Here is an 18337-nt window from a genome sequence, read left to right as displayed (position 1 = left end):
ACACACACAATGTCAGAGTTTCCTTGTCTGGCTATTCCTTTTGACTGTAACTGTAACCCCCCAGCCAACACCTCCCCTACCCTAGTCTGATTCCAACAGTATGCTCTAACAGACAACTGCACCAACTACCACAGCAATAGGACAGCTGGTGTTAAAGTAGCCACTATAAAGCTATCGCAATGATATTGTAGTTGCCTTCAGGCCAATTGCATTCAGGCGCTGTCCATTAGCCTGTCACTGCATGCATCTATCAACATACACTAGACCTTGTGGTGTGGGACACTGTTAGCATAATGCTAACCTGTTGGGAATACCTGGTTTACGGTGCTGGGCACTGCTCAGGAGTCTCTTTTTATGCTCATGGTTACAAACCCAATCTATAGTGACTGTTAGAACTGTAGATATGCAGACCCCAGATTGCTTTCACCCCAAAATCTCTACACCCCCAAATCTCCTCAGCACACTTCTCTCTCATTCTTCCCAGCATGCCAAGTAGAAACGTAATGGTGTAAGAGTGTGAGCAGAGAGCGGAGGCCTGTAAAAAAAAAAACCTATCTCCTCTCTCGCTCTCTCTCTTTCTCTCTCACTCACCTATTTATTTTTAGCACCTAAACAACTGGTCTCCTAAAAATGGGCCTGTGTGTGGTGGCCAGGGGGAGAGGGGCGCTGCTATGTACGGTATCTAGCCCCCTAGCGCTCCAGGTCTGTCAGGGCTGTTCTTTCCCTTTGTCTTAGCTGGAGAGAGGGAGCAAGAGAGTGAAACAGGGAGAGAGAGGATCGCTGGTTCCTGAACAAGCGGCATGGACTATAGAGCACGGCTTGGAAGGAGACCCAAGGAGATTTATACTATAACTTAAGGGCAACCTACACCTATCTTTCTATTGTTTAAAAAAATATATATTTTCATTTTGGGGAGTTTATTGACCTTCCTCAGCCTAAGTGCTCTTGTGGAGGCCTTATCTAGTGATTAAAGGTTACTCTGTGATTCTTGGGGTGTGTGGTTGTTCCTAACTTGTCCCTAGACCATGCATGCCCTGTGGATGCTCCTGCTCCCGTGCCTGTCTCTGGCGCCCCTCATCCCGGCCGAGAAGGGCCTGGAGTTCCCTCGCTATGACGGGAAAGACAGAGTCATCGACATCAATAACAAGAACTACAAGAAGGCCATGAAGAAGTACACCATGCTGTGTCTGCTGTACCACAAACCCATCCCTGATGGCAAGGAGCTGCAGAAACAACACCAGATGATTGAGATGGTGCTGGAGGTAAGCCTGAGGAGGAGGAGGGGAGAAAAGGGGAGATGGTGGGGGAGGAGGGAGGTAGGGGAGGAGAGATGAAAGGAGGTGGAAGAGGAGGGAGAAGTGGGGATGAAGGAGTGGGGGGAGAAGGAAGTAAGAAGTAAGAGGTGGGGATGAAGGATCCTAGGAACGAGATGGTGGAGAAAATATGAAGATACACTGAAGGAGGACAGGGCAGAGAGAGAAAGAGAAGGAGGAGAAGAAAGAGAAGGTGGGTAGAGTAGAAAGGGGAGAGTCACCAGGGAGGGGGAGCACCTGGGCTGGACTGAGGTGATTTAACAATCTGGGGTCACTGACCCACTCCATAAATAATTTACAGTACCAAGACACTGTGTTCCAATGGGCACAGAGCCCACAATTTACTGAAGGGGTTAAGAGTGCAGAAGAAGCTAGAATGCGAGACTGTCATAAAATGGCTATTATGCAAATAAACATTTATCAACTCTGATTGAATTGGATTGAATGCTGAGCTACCCTGTCAATCAGTGATTCTTATGACTTTGAGATATTACTGTGTATGTGCAGTGTTTGTGTGTGTGTGTGTGTGTGTGTGAGGCTGCCCAGTTCTGTATTATTGAGCTATACATGTGAAGGGCATTGCAGTAGGTCTGTCTCTCTCCCTGTTTTGCTATAATAATAATATGCCATTTAGCAGACGCTTTTATCCAAAGCGTTTTACAGTCATGCGTGCATACAATTTTTTTGGTGTGTGTATGGGTGGTCCCGGGGATCGAACCCACTACCTTGGCGTTACAAGCGCCGTGCTCTACCAGCAGATGCTCTTTTGCTTACGCTTAGATTGAGTTGGTCTTAAAATACTATGTCAATGACATGTATATTTAATCACTAGAAGGTTAGCTAATTGATTATACCATGTCCTAATGTTTTATGAATATGTTTATTAGGAAATGAGCACTTCATAAGAAGCTACTTCAAGTAAAGTGTCAGTTAGTATCCTACTGCAGCAGTGTGTGGTTTCTGAGCTGTGACAGTGGGCTACAGTGGGCTACTTTGGCCTAATCTCCTCTCCCTAGCTGTCCTGTGTTCCTCATGGCTTGTGTTGAGTTAGAGTGTGATGTGCAGCAGCTAGCCTGAGCACAGTCTCCCACTCCTAATAGCCCCAGATATTTAACTCACCACAGGTGGACCGGACTAGGTTTAGGGCCCAGGGTAATCATGATGAACTTTACTTGCTCTTTTGCTTCACTAAATGTTATCTGTATAAGATTACATAGCTTTTTTTAAGGATAAAGCTATGGTGAAAAGCCTGGGAAAAAGACTTGCTGGCACGAAAATAGGCATGAATGATCAGTTCCCGAAGGAGATTGTAGAAAGGCGCAAAGTTCTGTATCCAATCTTCAAGGAAAACAGATTAAAAGGGAAACGTGTTGCACTAGTGGTGGATAAATTATATATTGACAACCAAATGTTCAGAGACACAAAGACTACTCCATGGCTATTCTAAAAGTTGTAATAGAGGAGTCAAATATTGGAGCACCTGATACTAGCAATGATAGGGATTGTAATATTAAATAACATTTATAGTAAGTATAGTATTTTATAAATGGATAAAACGATATAACAAGCAGAATAATACATCTTTAAATACAAATAATTAGAACATGGCTTTTTTTGGCGGGAGGTTGTTGTTTTGGCGGATGGTTGTTGTGGTTGGTCCTGTGTTCTCTCTGGCGTCCTTTCCCCCTTGCGGCAGATGTGGATGCGGGTGCGTTTGCACGCTCGGCCCATTTCTTCCGCAGTCAACCATGTGGTGTGCATTTTTGTGTTTGAAAAGGTGCGGCGTTAAGTGAGTGAGAGGGGAAATGGTTGCATATCCCAGAGCCGACCCGGGGGTCTATGAGCAGGGGTAGTGAGAGAGAGAGCTTTCAATTTTGTGTAGATGAGGGATATACATTTTTAAATATAGTATACATCTAATCTAATTATTCATTGTCCTATCATGATGGAAAGATCCCTAACCCTATAACCTGGACACCCACCTGAGTGACCCATACACCAAAGAGAAGTTCCCATCTATTTTATGGACCTGCTGTGAATATGCAGCCTAAACAGAGAAATAAATGCGGTCAGAGACCTACTTGAGCAGCACCGCCCCCTCAAGATTCTGAGCCTGCCTGGCAGGGTTGGTCCTACAAAGCCAGAGCCCCCTGATGGGAGAGCATAATATACAAGGGAAATTCTCAAAGCTGCTAATGAGAACCTTGACGACCTTTTACCTAGCCGGTGGGGATTCCGGTGGGGTACGCCCACCCAGGTAGTGGCAGTGCTGGCAACACTGGCTGCAGTAACCCATGGGGAGGGGGTCACACTCGGACAATCAGAGAGGGGGTTTATCATTGTGGCCCAGGTGGCACAAAATAATCAAAGGTCTGACCGCATGGAGATGCTTGGGAAAATGGTTACAACAGGGGATCAGAGTGTTTGTGTCTCAGGTGAAGAGGGTGGATCTGATCTCCATCACCTAGGACTTGACATAGATTAAGTAGATTAATCAAATCTCACATTGTTATCAATTTCTGCTCAATCTGCATGCTTTCTCAATCAGCTTTAACTGTATGTGCACTCGTAGATCAAGTTATTTCTCGAGTTGGGCTCTGGGGATATAACAGCCGTTGAGTATCGGATTTTATGGTGGATTGTGGAGGAGGGGGGTTGAGTGTGTTGGAGTATGTGAGTATGTGCGTGTGTGCTTGTCTGGCATCTGTTGTGGGGGAGTGGGGATGTTGGGGGGGTATGGGATGGACCGCAGGAATTATTTGCTAGGATAATAATTGCTTGTCAATGAATTAAATGTAATACAATGGCAATCCGGGTTATATGTTAGAATCCTATGCGTGAACTGCCGACATTATTACACATATTAATTGATAATGATGGAAAATAGGATATGCATAATTAAAAATATATATATAGTTATATAGATATATATATATAGAGGTGAAAGCATTGGAAATGCTTTTGGCGGTTAATCTGCTTCTGTTTTGTGGGTGGCACTGTGTGCTGTTTTCGATGGATGGGTCCTGGCCTCTCGGGGCCTTAGGGATACGGAGGGATGTGGGTGGGATGCTGATCACTGGGGTGACGGCTCAACTTGGGATGGGGAGGGGCTTTAGCGGGGGAATTAGTGGAGAACAATTGAAGGGTTACTCCGTAGCAATGCAAATATCACGGTACAGCTATATGGACACTCAATCATTACGCTATTTTTTATTGGTAAATTTACAAACATATATAATGATAAATAGACTTGAAACTTGTATCTCATTATGGTGTATGGTGAAATAAGTATAGCCAGTTATAATTGTAATGGCTTAGCTGATAATAACAAAAGAAGAACAATATTTACATGGCTCAAAGAGAAGGAATATAATATCTATTGTATACAGGAAACTCATTCAACAATTCGAGATGAAGTAGCGTGGAAAAAAGAATGGGGGGGGGAAATATACTTCTCCCATGGGCAAAGAAATTCAAAAGGGGTGATGATATTAATTAATAGTAATTTCGATCCGAATGTGCAAATTGTCCAAATAGATACGCAAGGTAGATGGATTATTTTAAATATGGTATTGGACCATAAACAGATATGGCTCATTAACCTTTACGGACCAAATAATGATGATCCACAATTCTTTGACAATATATATAATAAATTATCAAGCCTGCAAGCAACTCAAGACAATATTATTATGGTGGGGGATTATAATACTGTTTTAAATAGCTTAATGGACCGAAAAGGAAATCACACCACAAACAATCACCCACATGCTCTTAAGGAAATTGTGAATGTTATGGATACATTAGAACTAGTAGATATATGGAGGCTTAAATATGCTGATCTAGTGAGATATACATGGCGGAGACTGAATCAAGCTAGTCGTCTTGACTTCTTTCTTATCTCATTCTCGTTGGCACCAAAAGTAAAAAAAAAGTGTTGATAGGGGACAGAATGCGGTCGGACCATCATATAATAGGCATATACATTACTCTGACTGAATTTCCACGTGGGCGAGGATATTGGAAATTTAATCAAAGCCTATTGGATGATAATTTATTTATAATTAGAACAAAGGAATTTATAACTGACTTTTTCCAACATAACATAGGTACAGCGAATCCCCTTATTGTATGGGACACCTTTAAATGTGCCTTTAGAGGCCATGCAATTCAGTACTCATCTCGAAAACAAAAGCAATTTAGGTCAAAAGAGTTTATACTAAGAAAGGAAATAGAAAGTCTAACAGAACAGATAGATGGCAATAAAAACTGTAACATAGAGGCTCAGAATAAATTAGAGGAAAAACAAAAAGAAATGGAAAAACTTATTCAAGAAAGATCAAGTGTAATATATTATAAAAATAAAGCAAACTGGATGGAATATGGGGAAAAATGCACAAAATTCTTTTTTAATCTTCAACATAGGAATGCTACCAAAAAGAACTTAATGAAACTGGTTACAATTGACGGAGTCACCCATAATTCACCAAATGATATTTTGAAGGAAGAAACAAAGTACTTTAAGCATATGTTTTCTTTTCAGCCGCCTCCATCTCCTCTAACTGAAGCTAATTGTAGAGATTTTTTTTTTATTGATAATGTCAAATTAACAGCCACACAGAAATACTCATGTGAAGGTGAAATTACAGAGGAGGAACTTCTGGATGCAATTAAAGACTTTAAGTCCGGGAAAACTCCAGGGTTGGATGGCATACCAATCGAGGTATACCAAACCTTTTTTGATATACTAAGAGGACCGTTATTAGCATGTTTTAACCACTCCTATGTAAATGGTAGATTATCTGACACTCAAGAAGAAGGTCTGATCTCATTATTACTGAAACAGGATACAAGTGAAAAAAACCATGCTCAAAAAAATAAAGGGAACACTTAAACAACACAATGTAACTCCAAGTCAATCACACTTCTGTGAAATCAAACTGTCCACTTAGGAAGCAACACTGATTGACAATACATTTCATATGCTGTTGTGCAAATGGAATAGACAACAGGTGGAAATTCTAGGCAATTAGCAAGACACCCCCAATAAAGGACTTGTTTTGCAGGTGGTGACCACAGACCACTTCTCAGTTCCTATGCTTCCTGGCTGATGTTTTGGTCACTTTTGAATGCTGGCGGTGCTTTCACTCTAGTGGTAGCATGAGACGGAGTCTACAACCCACACAAGTGGCTCAGGTAGTGCAGCTCATCCAAGATGGCACATCAATGCGAGCTGTGGCAAGAAGGTTTGCTGTGTCTGTCAGCGTAGTGTCCAGAGCATGGAGGCGCTACCATGAGACAGGCCAGTACATCAGGAGACGTGGAGGAGGCCGTAGGAGGACAACAACCCAGCAGCAGGACTGCTACCTCCGCCTTTGTGCAAGGAGGAGCAGGAGGAGCACTGCCAGAGCCCTGCAAAATGACCTCCAGCAGGCCACAAATGTGCATGTGTCTGCTCAAACGGTCAGAAACAGACTCCATGAGGGTGGTATGAGGGCCCGATGTCCACAGGTGGGGGTTGTGCTTACAGCCCAACACCGTGCAGGACGTTTGGCATTTGCCAGAGAACACCAAGATTGGCAAATTCGCCACTGCGCCCTGTGCTCTTCACAGATGAAAGCAGGTTAACACTGAGCATGTGAAAGACGTGACAGAGTCTGGAGACGCCGTGGAGAACGTTCTGCTGCCTGCAACATCCTCCAGCATGACCGGTTTGGCGGTGTGTCAGTCATGGTGTCGGGTGGCATTTCTTTGGGGTGCCGCACAGCCCTCCATGTGCTCGCCAGAGGTAGCCTGACTGCCATTAGGTACCGAGATGCGATCCTCAGACCCCTTGTGAGACCATATGCTGGTGCGGTTGGTCCTGGGTTCCTCCTAATGCAAGACAATGCTAGACCTCATGTGGCTGGAGTGTGTCAGCAGTTCCTGCAAGAGGAAGGCATTGATGCTATGGACTGGCCCGCCCGTTCCCCGACCTGAATCAAATTGAGCACATCTGGGACATCATGTCTCGCTCCACTCACCAATGCCACGTTGCACCACAGACTGTCCAGGAGTTGGCGGATGCTTTAGTTCAGTTCTGGGAGGAGATCCCTCAGGAGACCATCCGCCACCTCATCAGGAGCATGCCCAGGCGTTGTAGGGAGGTCATACAGGCACGTGGAGGCCACACACACTACTGAGCCTCATTTTGACTTGTTTTAAGGACATTACATCAAAGTTGGATTAGACTGTAGTGTGGTTTTCCACTTTAATTTTGAGGGTGACTCCAAATCCAGACCTCCATGGGTTGATAAATTTGATTTCCATTGATAATTTTTGTGTGATTTTGTTGTCAGCACATTCAACTATGTAAAGAAAAAAGTATTTAATAAGATTATTGTATTCATTCAGATCTAGGATGTGTTATTTTAGTGTTCCCTTTATTTTTGTGAGCAGTGTATAAAGATCCAGTCCATTTACAAAATTGGAGGCCCCTTACACTTCAGTGTTGTGATGCAAAAATCCTAGCAAAATGTATAGCGCATAGAATTAAAAAGGTATTGTCGGATATTATTCATTCTAATCAGACAGGTTTTTTACATGGAAGATACATTGGAGATAATATAAGGCAAGTATTGGAAACAATAGAACACTATGGAAAAAATGGGAAACCAGGCCTGCTATTCATAGCAGACTTCGAAAAGACATTTGATAAAGTTCGACTGGGGTTTATATATAAATGCCTGGAGCATTTCAATTTTGGAGAATCTCTTATAAAATGGGTCAAAATCATGTATAGTAACCCTAGGTGTAAAATAGTAAATAATGGCTATTTCTCAGAAAGTTTTAAACTGTCAAGAGGAGTGAAACAAGGTTGTCCACTATCGGCATATCTATTTATTGTGGCCATCGAGATGTTAGCTATTAAAATCAGATCCAATAATAATATCAGAGGATTAGAAATACAGGGCTTAAAAACAAAGGTGTCATTGTACGCAGATAATTCATGTTTTCTTTTAGATCCACAACTAGAATCCCTCCACAGCCTCATAGAGGATCTAGATACATTTTCTAACCTCTCTGGATTAAAACCAAATTATGACAAATGTACTATATTACGTATTGGATCACTAAAAAATACAATTTTTACATTACCATGTAGTTTACCAATAAAATGGTCTGATGGTGATGTGGATATACTCGGAATACATATCCCAAAGGAAATAAATGATCTCACTTCAATAAATTTTTATAGAAAGTTAGCAAAAATAGATAAGATCTTACTACCATGGAAAGGAAAATACCTGTCAATTTGTGGAAAAATCACCCTGATTAACTCTTTAGTATTATCCCAGTTTACCTATTTGCTTATGGTCTTGCCTACGCCTAAAAAACAGTTTTTTAAATTATATGAGAAAAAAATATTCAATTTTATTTGGAACGGCAAGCCAGACAAAATTAAAAGAGCATATTTATATAATGAATATGAATTCGGAGGACAGAAATTATTAAATATTAAAGCATTAGACCTATCAGTAATATCTTCAGTCATCCAAAAGTTATACTTAAATCCGAACTGGTTCTCAAGCAAATTAGTAAGATTGTCTCACCCACTGTTCAAGAAAGGCCTTTTTCCCTTTATTCAGATTACAACCTCTCACTTTCAGTTATTTGAAAAGGAAATAATCTCCCAAATGTCACTATTTCTAAAACAAGCCATAGAAAGTTGGTTGCAATTTCAATTTAATCCTCCAGAAACGACAGAACAAATAATGCAACAAATATTGTGGTTAAATTCAAATATACTAATTGACAAAAAACCTTTATTTTTTGACAGAATGTTTAAAAAAGGTATAATCTTCGTAAATGATATAATCGGTAGGACTGGTGGAGTTATGTCGCACATGCAGCTAACAAAAACATATGGAAATGTCTGCTCTACCCAAAATTACAACCAAATAATTGCAGCCTTACCGCAAAAGTGGAAGAGGAAAGTTGAAGGGGGAGAAAGTAAGGAACTTGTCTGTCGGCCTTGCATTAAAGAACATAATTGGTTAAGGAAAACTGTGATAAATAAAAAAGTATATCAGTTTCACTTAAGGACCAAAGGATTGACAGCCGTCCCATATAGATTGCAAAATAGTTGGGAAGAGATCTTTGACGTACCGATCCCATGGCATAGTGTTTATGAACTGACACGCAAAAGCGACACCGGATTCAAAAATTTGAATCTTTCAATTTAAATTATTATATAAAATTCTTGCTACCAATAGAATGTTATTTATATGGGGGGATACAATCTTCCCAGCTCTGCAGATTTTGCTGTGAAGAGACAGAATCATTAGATCATTTGTTTTGGTTCTGTCCATTTGTAGCTTGTTTTTGGACACAGGTCCAGGAATGGCTAAAGGATTGCAATATTTACCTGGAACTAACCTTGCAGATAGCATTACTGGGTGATCTGAAAAGTCATAGTCAATCAATCAATAATATAATAATACTTTTAGCAAAAATGTTTATTTTTAATTCACAATCTGTAGAAGCAATGAGAATAGAAAGGTTCAGAACTTTTGTAAAACATCACAGTACGGTTGAAATATATATGGCAAATAGAAATCCTATATGGATGGTGTTAAGAGATAGATGGGAGGTATTGAATAGAGTTGAAGGATGGGACTAATAACAAATAACAACAAATAATAACAAAGATAGCTAATAATGTAAGCATACTGTGTCCATAATAAGTATATAGGTTGTATGTTGGGAGCTTTTGGGAAAGAGCACAGTTAGAAAGATATGGCATTTAGAAGCAAACCGGATGGACATCATGAATATGATCGGAGAGGTTGAGAGTAGAAGAAGTTCAGGAGCAAAAAAATAAAAATAATATATATATATATATATATATATATATACAGTGGGGGAAAAATGTATTTAGTCAGCCACCAATTGTGCAAGTTCTCCCACTTAAAAAGATGAGAGAGGCCTGTAATTTTCATAGGTACACGTCAACTATGACAGACAAATAGAGGAAAATTTTTTCCAGAAAATGACATTGTAGGATTTTTAATGAATTTATTTGCAAATTATGGTGGAAAATAAGTATTTGGTCACCTACAAACAAGCAAGATTTCTGGCTCTCACAGACCTGTAACTTCTTCTTTAAGAGGCTCCTCTGTCCTCCACTCGTTACCTGTATTAATGGCACCTGTTTGAACTTGTTATCAGTATAAAAGACACCTGTCCACAACCTCAAACAGTCACACTCCAAACTCCACTATGGCCAAGACCAAAGAGCTCTCAAAGGACACCAGAAACAAAATTGTAGACCTGCACCAGGCTGGGAAGACTGAATCTGCAATAGGTAAGCAGCTTGGTTTGAAGAAATCAACTGTGGGAGCAATTATTAGGAAATGGAAGACATACAAGACCACTGATAATCTCCCTCGATCTGGGGCTCCACGCAAGATCTCACCCCGTGCGGTCAAAATGATCACAAGAACGGTGAGCAAAAATCCCAGAACCACACGGGGGGACCTAGTGAATGACCTGCAGAGAGTTGGGACCAAAGTAACAAAGCCTACCATCAGTAACACACTACGCCGCCAGGGACTCAAATCCTGCAGTGCCAGACGTGTCCCCCTGCTTAAGCCAGTACATGTCCAGGCCCGTCTGAAGTTTGCTAGAGTGCATTTGGATGATCCAGAAGAGGATTGGGAGAATGTCATATGGTCAGATGAAACCAAAATAGAACTTTTTGGTAAAAACTAAACTCGTCGTGTTTGGAGGACAAAGAATGCTGAGTTGCATCCAAAGAACACCATACCTACTGTGAAGCATGGGGGTGGAAACATCATGCTTTGGGGCTGTTTTTCTGCAAAGGGACCAGGACGACTGATCCGTGTAAAGGAAAGAATGAATGGGGCCATGTATCATGAGATTTTGAGTGAAAACCTCCTTCCATCAGCAAGGGCATTGAAGATGAAACATGGCTGGGTCTTTCAGCATGACAATGATCCCAAACACACTGCCCGGGCAACGAAGGAGTGGCTTCGTAAGAAGCATTTCAAGGTCCTGGAGTGGCCTAGGCAGTCTCCAGATCTCAACCCCATAGAAAATCTTTGGAGGGAGTTGAAAGTCCGTGTTGTCCAGCGACAGCCCCAAAACATCACTGCTCTAGAGGAGATCTGCATGGAGGAATGGGCCAAAATACCAGCAACAGTGTGTGAAAACCTTGTGAAGACTTACAGAAAACGTTTGACCTGTGTCATTGCCAACAAAGGGTATATAACAAAGTATTGAGAAACTTTTGTTATTGACCAAATACTTATTTTCCACCATAATTTACAAATAAATTCATAAAAAATCCTACAATGTGATTTTCTGGATTTTTTTCTTCTCATTTGTCTGTCATAGTTGATGTGTACCTATGATGAAAATTACAGGCCTCTCTCATCTTTTTAAGTGGGAGAACATGCTCAATTGGTGGCTGACTAAATACTTTTTTCCCCCACTGTATATATAGAATTATTGTAAAATTAACTCTGTCCATAAGGTGTAGATAGTAAGTATAGACCGGAAGTAGAGGCCTGGGCGTTGTTGTTCACTAATTTACTCCAAGTAGGGAAAGGATGGTGGGGTTGAAAAGTAATAAAGGGGAATATATATATAAAAAATAAAAATAAACATGGGGGATTGGAAGTGATGCAGACAATTACATTGATAGAAGATACAATCTATCTGCAATATTAAGCTGATCCATTCCCCCTTAAAAAAAAAAAAAATAAAAAAAAATATGACATACATGTGCCATTATTTTATAAGGAGCGAACAGAGTGAGATTTGTTTGAAGAGTCCACATCTGGTCTTCTTCATCACTCTGTCAATGTCTCATGCTTTGACAAAGGCTACTTGTTCCATGTTGCATGTGGTAATGTCTGTTGTGTTGTATTATGTCTAGGCCTATGTGTACTTTGTTTGGGTTTGCTAGAGGTTGTCAAAAGTATGACATACAAGCCTTTCTTCTTGTCTATAACCAATGGAGAATCCATGCCTCTAAATGTTAACAATGATAACTGTATTCATAAAGTGCTTTTCAAACATGATTTTCAAAGCCCTAAATGATCACCTGTCAACGTATTATCTGGATGAAGACAAATCAGTCTGTTCACCTTCTGATATTTCGGTCAGTCAGGTATTCTTAGCCTCAATTTGCCTTGGGATCTGTCAGAGCTCAAGGCCTTGGCTGGCAGAGCCTCACCTACTGAGCCCACAATGGCTGCAGCATTCTGGTCTGGATATGGAGCAATGGTACTTTTAGTCCTCATCTGACTGTCTCTGTCTCTCTCTGTGTGTATGTGTGTGTGTTTGTGTTGCCTTGGGGCTGTTCTGTTATCTACTCAATAACGTCACCCCAACTAAGCCTAATCTCGGCCCGGTCTGTCTGTCTGTCTGTCTGTTTGTCTGTCCCCCTGCCAAACATGCTTGAAACTGGATCATAGTTCCTGACTATAGAACAATAAGGGCTCTATTTGACACTGTTCCAATTTTAGTGTTATGATGATGTTGAAAGAATGTCACTAACTGTCTTTTGTCTTCATCTCCAGCTGGCTGCTCAGGTTATGGAGGAAAAGGAGATTGGGTTTGGAATGGTAGACTCCCACAAAGACACCAAGGTTGCCAAGAAGCTGGGTAAGGAAACACATTAACACTTCAGTGCGCACTATAGTTGCTCATTATTATTATTATACTGCATGACTATGAAGCACATTACATGAAAGCACCAAAAGGTTTTTGTAAAGCCTTCAGTGAATGGCTGTAAATAATGGTCTGTATTTGACCATCTGACCCCTGATCTCTGACCCCAGGCCTGGTGGAAGAGGGCAGTGTGTACGTGTTCAAGGCAGACCGTGTGATTGAGTTTGACGGCCTGCTCTCTGCCAACACCCTGGTGGAGTTCCTACTAGACGTGAGTGGTCTGGGAGTGCCCTCATTGATACTACGCACAGATCTAGGATCAGCTTACTGTTATGTTATGTTATTTTCTCTCTCTCTCTAGCTTTTGGAGGAGCCTGTGGAGGTGATAGGAAATGCTCTGGAGCTGAGGGCATTTGACAGGATGGAGGAAGACATCCGCCTCATTGGATACTTTAAGAACGAGGACTCAGAACGTGAGTGTGTGTGTGTGTCTGTGTTTCTGTCTTTCTGCCAGTCTGTCTGTGTGTGTCTCTGTGTGTATGTGTTAAGGTTGTTTAAATGTGGTCCCTGTCATGCTAGTGTGATGGCCAGGGTTGGATTGCTATTGGCTGATCCCCTGGCCTTGATAATAACCGCAGCATTTTAAACTCACCATCACCATGGATTTACATGTCCAATTTTACCCTCCCTCCACACACAGCTGCGAGGGCCAAATATTTTTCTATTTACCGTAAGACACCGCATCGCACTCATGATAAGCACTACGGCTGTCTCACCCCTGACCGACTGTGGGAGCCTAGAACTAGGGGTCAACGGGGCTCAGTTATTTCAGTACACGTACAGTGGGGAAAAAAAGTATTTAGTCAGCCACCAATTGTGCAAGTTCTCCCACTTAAAAAGATGAGAGAGGCCTGTAATTTTCATCATAGGTACACGTCAACTATGACAGACAAATTGAGGAAAAAAAATCCAGAAAATCCCATTGTAGGATTTTTAATGAATTTATTTGCAAATTATGGTGGAAAATAAGTATTTGGTCACCTACAAACAAGCAAGATTTCTGGCTCTCACAGACCTGTAACTTCTTCTTTCAGAGGCTCCTCTGTCCTCCACTCGTTACCTGTATTAATGGCACCTGTTTGAACTTGTTATCAGTATAAAATACACCTGTCCACAACCTCAAACAGTCACACTCCAAACTTCACAATGGCCAAGACCAAAGAGCTGTCAAAGGACACCAAAAACAAAATTGTAGACCTGCACCAGGCTGGCAAGACTGAATCTGCAATAGGTAAGCAGCTTGGTTTGAAGAAATCAACTGTGGGAGCAATTATTAGGAAATGGAAGACATACAAGACCACTGATAATCTCCCTCGATCTGGGGCTCCACGCAAGATCTCACCCCGTGGGGTCAAAATGATCACAAGAACGGTGAGCAAAAATCCCAGAACCACACGGGGGGACCTAGTGAATGACCTGCAGAGAGCTGGGACCAAAGTAACAAAGCCAACCATCAGTAACACACTACGCCGCCAGGGACTCAAATCCTGCAGTGCGAGACGTGTCCCCCTGCTTAAGCCAGTACATGTCCAGGCCCGTCTGAAGTGCATTTGGATGATCCAGAAGAGGATTGGGAGAATGTCATATGGTCAGATGAAACCAAAATATAACTTTTTGGTAAAAACTCAACTCGTCATGTTTGGAGGACAAAGAATGCTGAGTTGCATCCAAAGAACACCATACCTACTGTGAAGCATGGGGTTGGAAACATCATGCTTTGGGGCTGTTTTTCTGCAAAGGGACCAGGACGACTGATCCGTGTAAAGGAAAGAATGAATGGGGCCATGTATCGTGAGATTTTGAGTGAAACCCTCCTTCCATCAGCAAGGGCATTGAAGATGAAACGTGGCTGGGTCTTTCAGCATGACAATGATCCCAAACACACCGCCCGGGCAACGAAGGAGTGGCTTCGTAAAAAGCATTTCAAGGTCCTGGAGTGGCCTAGCCAGTCTCCAGATCTCAACCCCATAGAAAATCTTTGGAGGGAGTTGAAAGTCTGTGTTGCCCAGCGACAGCCCCAAAACATCACTGCTCTAGAGGAGATCTGCATGGAGGAATGGGCCAAAATACCAGCAACAGTGTGTGAAAACCTTGTGAAGACTTACAGAAAACGTTTGACCTGTGTCATTGCCAACAAAGGGTATATAACAAAGTATTGAGAAACTTTTGTTATTGACCAAATACTTATTTTCCACCATCATATGCCAATAAATTCATAAAAAATCCTACAATGTGATTTTCTGGAATTTTTTTTCTCATTTTGTCTGTCATAGTTGATGTGTACCTATGATGAAAATTACAGGCCTCTCTCATCTTTTTAAGTGGGAGAACTTGCACAATTGGTGGCTGACTAAATACTTTTTTTCCCCACTGTATGTGTCAATGGCATCTCCCTAAAGACCAATCCTAGTCTAGCTAGCACGCACAAGCTAGTAGATGCTCGCTGACAGCTATGCTAAGTGATAGCAGCAGCAGGGGAATTATTCTAAATGCTGAAGGTCTACCTCTCTTCAACGGATAATAAATGGTGTGGTTATAGAGTAGTGGTTATACAGTAGTACACCCTCTTCAAAATAAGTAAAATGCCCTCTCCTCTCCTCTCCTCTCCTCTCCTCTCCTCTCCTCTCCTCTCCTCTCCTCCCTCCCTCCCTCCTTCCTCCCATCCATTCCTTTCTCTTCTTCCTAAACCTCTCATTTCCTCCAGACTACAGTGCATTCAAGGAGGCTGCAGAGCAGTTCCAACCCTACATCAAATTCTTCACCACCTTTGAGAAAGCTGTGAGTATACAGACATGAATACCTTGACATCCTATTTCCTTGGTCTGTGAGAAGGGTTCCTGTCAATGCAGGAAGTTGGGTGCTGACTCAGGTGTCTGTGGTGTTTAAGGTGGCCAAGGAGCTGACCCTTAAAATGAACGAGGTGGATTTCTACGAGCCGTTCATGGAGGAGCCTGTCACCCTCCCTGACAGGCCCAACTCTGAGGAGGTGATTGTGGCTTTCGTCACTGAACACAGAAGGTATGGAAGGAATCAGTGGCGACCCTGGAGCAATTAGGGTTCAGTGCCATGCTCAAGGGCACATCAACATATTTCTCAACTTGTCGGTTCAGGATTCTAACTAGTGACATTTCGGTTACTGGTCCAACGCTCTAATCGCTAGGCTACCTGCCGCCCTAGTGTGGCTGTCAGAACACAGTAATTTCATTCTGATGATTTGATCAATGGTCTGTGACTGATAGCGTTGTGTAATGCTTTCAGGCCAACACTGCGAAAGCTGCGTGCTGAGGACATGTTTGAGACATGGGTGAGGATTTTTGTCTGTTCATTTACCTTATGCAAGTGCAAGTGTGCAAGAAAGGCAAGTACAACAGTAAGTGTGTTAATTTCTTTCAAACCTTGGACAGAGTCTCATGATGTCTCATTTTCAGGAGGACGATGTGGAGGGGAGCCATATAGTGGCCTTCGCAGAGGAGGAGGACCCTGGTAAAGAATACATCAATATTACAGTAACATCAGCTTTGATCAGGGCCAACATCAGCTTTGATCAGGGCCAACATCAGCTTTGATCAGGGCCAACATCAGCTTTGATCAGGGCCAACATCAGCTTTGATCAGGGCCAACATTAGCTTTGATCAGGACCAACATAAGCTTTGATCACGGCCAACATCAGCTTTGATCAGGGCCAACATCAGCTTTGCAACATAGGTTCCTGAGGGGATGAACGTGACATAGCTTTTAAAAGAGCAACCTCATATATCAGTCTTATCTGAAACTGAGAATCACTGAAATGGATCAAAAGCTTTCAGGAAATCAAACAAACTTCTCCTGGTGTGATAAAACACAGACTAACCTTCTTGATGTGTTGGTTGGTGGTGTTCAGATGGTTATGAGTTCCTGGAGCTGCTGAAGGAGGTGGCTAGAGACAACACCCACCACCCTGGTCTCAGCATAATCTGGATCGACCCTGATGACTTCCCCCTGGTGAGGCACAGACAGACGGATGGACGGACAGGACTAAGTGAACTCAAGTCCCTACAGTTCTCAGGTCTCACAGTGTGTTCTCTCTCACTCTCCTCAGTTGATCCCCTACTGGGAGAAGACCTTCCAGGTGGACCTGTTCAAACCTCAGATCGGCGTGGTCAACGTTACGGATGTGAGTCCCCGAACAGCTCCAATACAGCATGAGGAATTGGTGGAAACCAGTCAGAAATTGTGAAACTCAGATCTAACTCATGATGGTCCATGACCTTTGGCCCCTGAACTCTCTCTCTTCCTCTGGACAGGCTGACAGCATCTGGCTGGAGATGGAAGAACAGGACCTGCCCACAGCCCAGAAGCTGGCGGACTGGATAGAGAACGTCCTGTCTGGCAAGTTCAACACCGAGGATGACGACGACAATGATGATGACAACGACGACGACGATTCTGATGACTCTGATGATGATGAAGACGACGATTCTGATGACTCTGATGATGATGAAGACGACGACAACGATTCTGATTACTCTGATGATGATGACGACGACGGTGATGACTCTGATGATGATGAAGACGACGACGACTACGGTGATGACTCTGATGACTCTGATGATGATGACGAAGAAGAAGACGACGATGATGAATAATTCAAGAACTGTGAATTTGTAATCTAGAATTCATAACATTGTTGTATAGTCGCTTTACTGTACTATCATTAAAGTGAACAAGTTCAGGGTGAGAGAAATAGACCTGAAAGCTTTTATATAATATTTTGTACAATGTGTCTGGCCTAAGTCAACCGTTCTGCATTATAAGAAAACCCATTAACAGCTTTTGTTTTTCAAGAATCTGGAAAGAAATCTGTTGATAAACTGAAATTGATCTGAAAGAGAGAATTAACAATGTGTTGACAAACAGAGATACTTGAGAAAACTCCAAACAGTACTTTCCATCCTTCCCTTAATACTACTAATTTATGAAAATGGTTCGCGACCAAGACAAAGACATAAATCTAACTTTTGTTTGATCAATGAACTGCTGCTGTACACTATCCTAAACCTCAATAAAGTGTGTGTTTTTCGGTCACTAAACCATGCCCTCTAATACATGCTTTGTGTGTAGATAATTGTATTTTAGGTTTGACTTTCTGGATTTCAGTGCACACACTCCCTTCTCTCCATGCCACAGGGGCTATATCTTTATTATTACCATTGGGTCCCATGTGGCTCAGTTGGTAGAGCATGGTGCTTGCAATGCCAGGGTTGTGGGTTCATTTCCCATGGGGGGAAAATGTATGCACTCACTAC

At 42.2% G+C, this 18337-nt stretch overlaps 1 protein-coding gene across 2 annotated transcripts; it reads left to right on the top strand.

The window, feature by feature from the left end:
- Positions 1-672: 672 nt before the first annotated feature.
- On the top strand, positions 673-18114 carry LOC121571656 (calsequestrin-2). 2 transcript variants are annotated; one of them, XM_041883247.2, is made up of 11 exons: positions 673-1262; positions 12902-12986; positions 13163-13263; positions 13354-13465; positions 15757-15830; positions 15940-16070; positions 16311-16356; positions 16481-16535; positions 16933-17033; positions 17131-17205; positions 17336-18114. In XM_041883247.2, the coding sequence occupies exons 1-11, from the start codon at positions 1026-1028 to the stop codon at positions 17675-17677; spliced, it is 1359 nt and encodes a 452-aa protein (XP_041739181.2). In that variant the 5' UTR covers positions 673-1025; the 3' UTR covers positions 17678-18114. The 2 variants fall into 2 exon arrangements, with proteins under 2 accessions (XP_041739181.2, XP_041739182.2); XM_041883248.2 differs by lacking the exon at positions 673-1262 and adding an exon at positions 1410-1506.
- The last annotated feature ends 223 nt before the right edge of the window (positions 18115-18337 follow it).

Source organism: Coregonus clupeaformis, chromosome 40 (genome assembly GCF_020615455.1).
Source record: "Coregonus clupeaformis isolate EN_2021a chromosome 40, ASM2061545v1, whole genome shotgun sequence".
Taxonomy (NCBI): Eukaryota; Metazoa; Chordata; class Actinopteri; order Salmoniformes; family Salmonidae; genus Coregonus; species Coregonus clupeaformis.
Note: the sequence above shows the minus strand (reverse complement) of the source record. Positions and strands in the feature narration are given on the sequence as shown.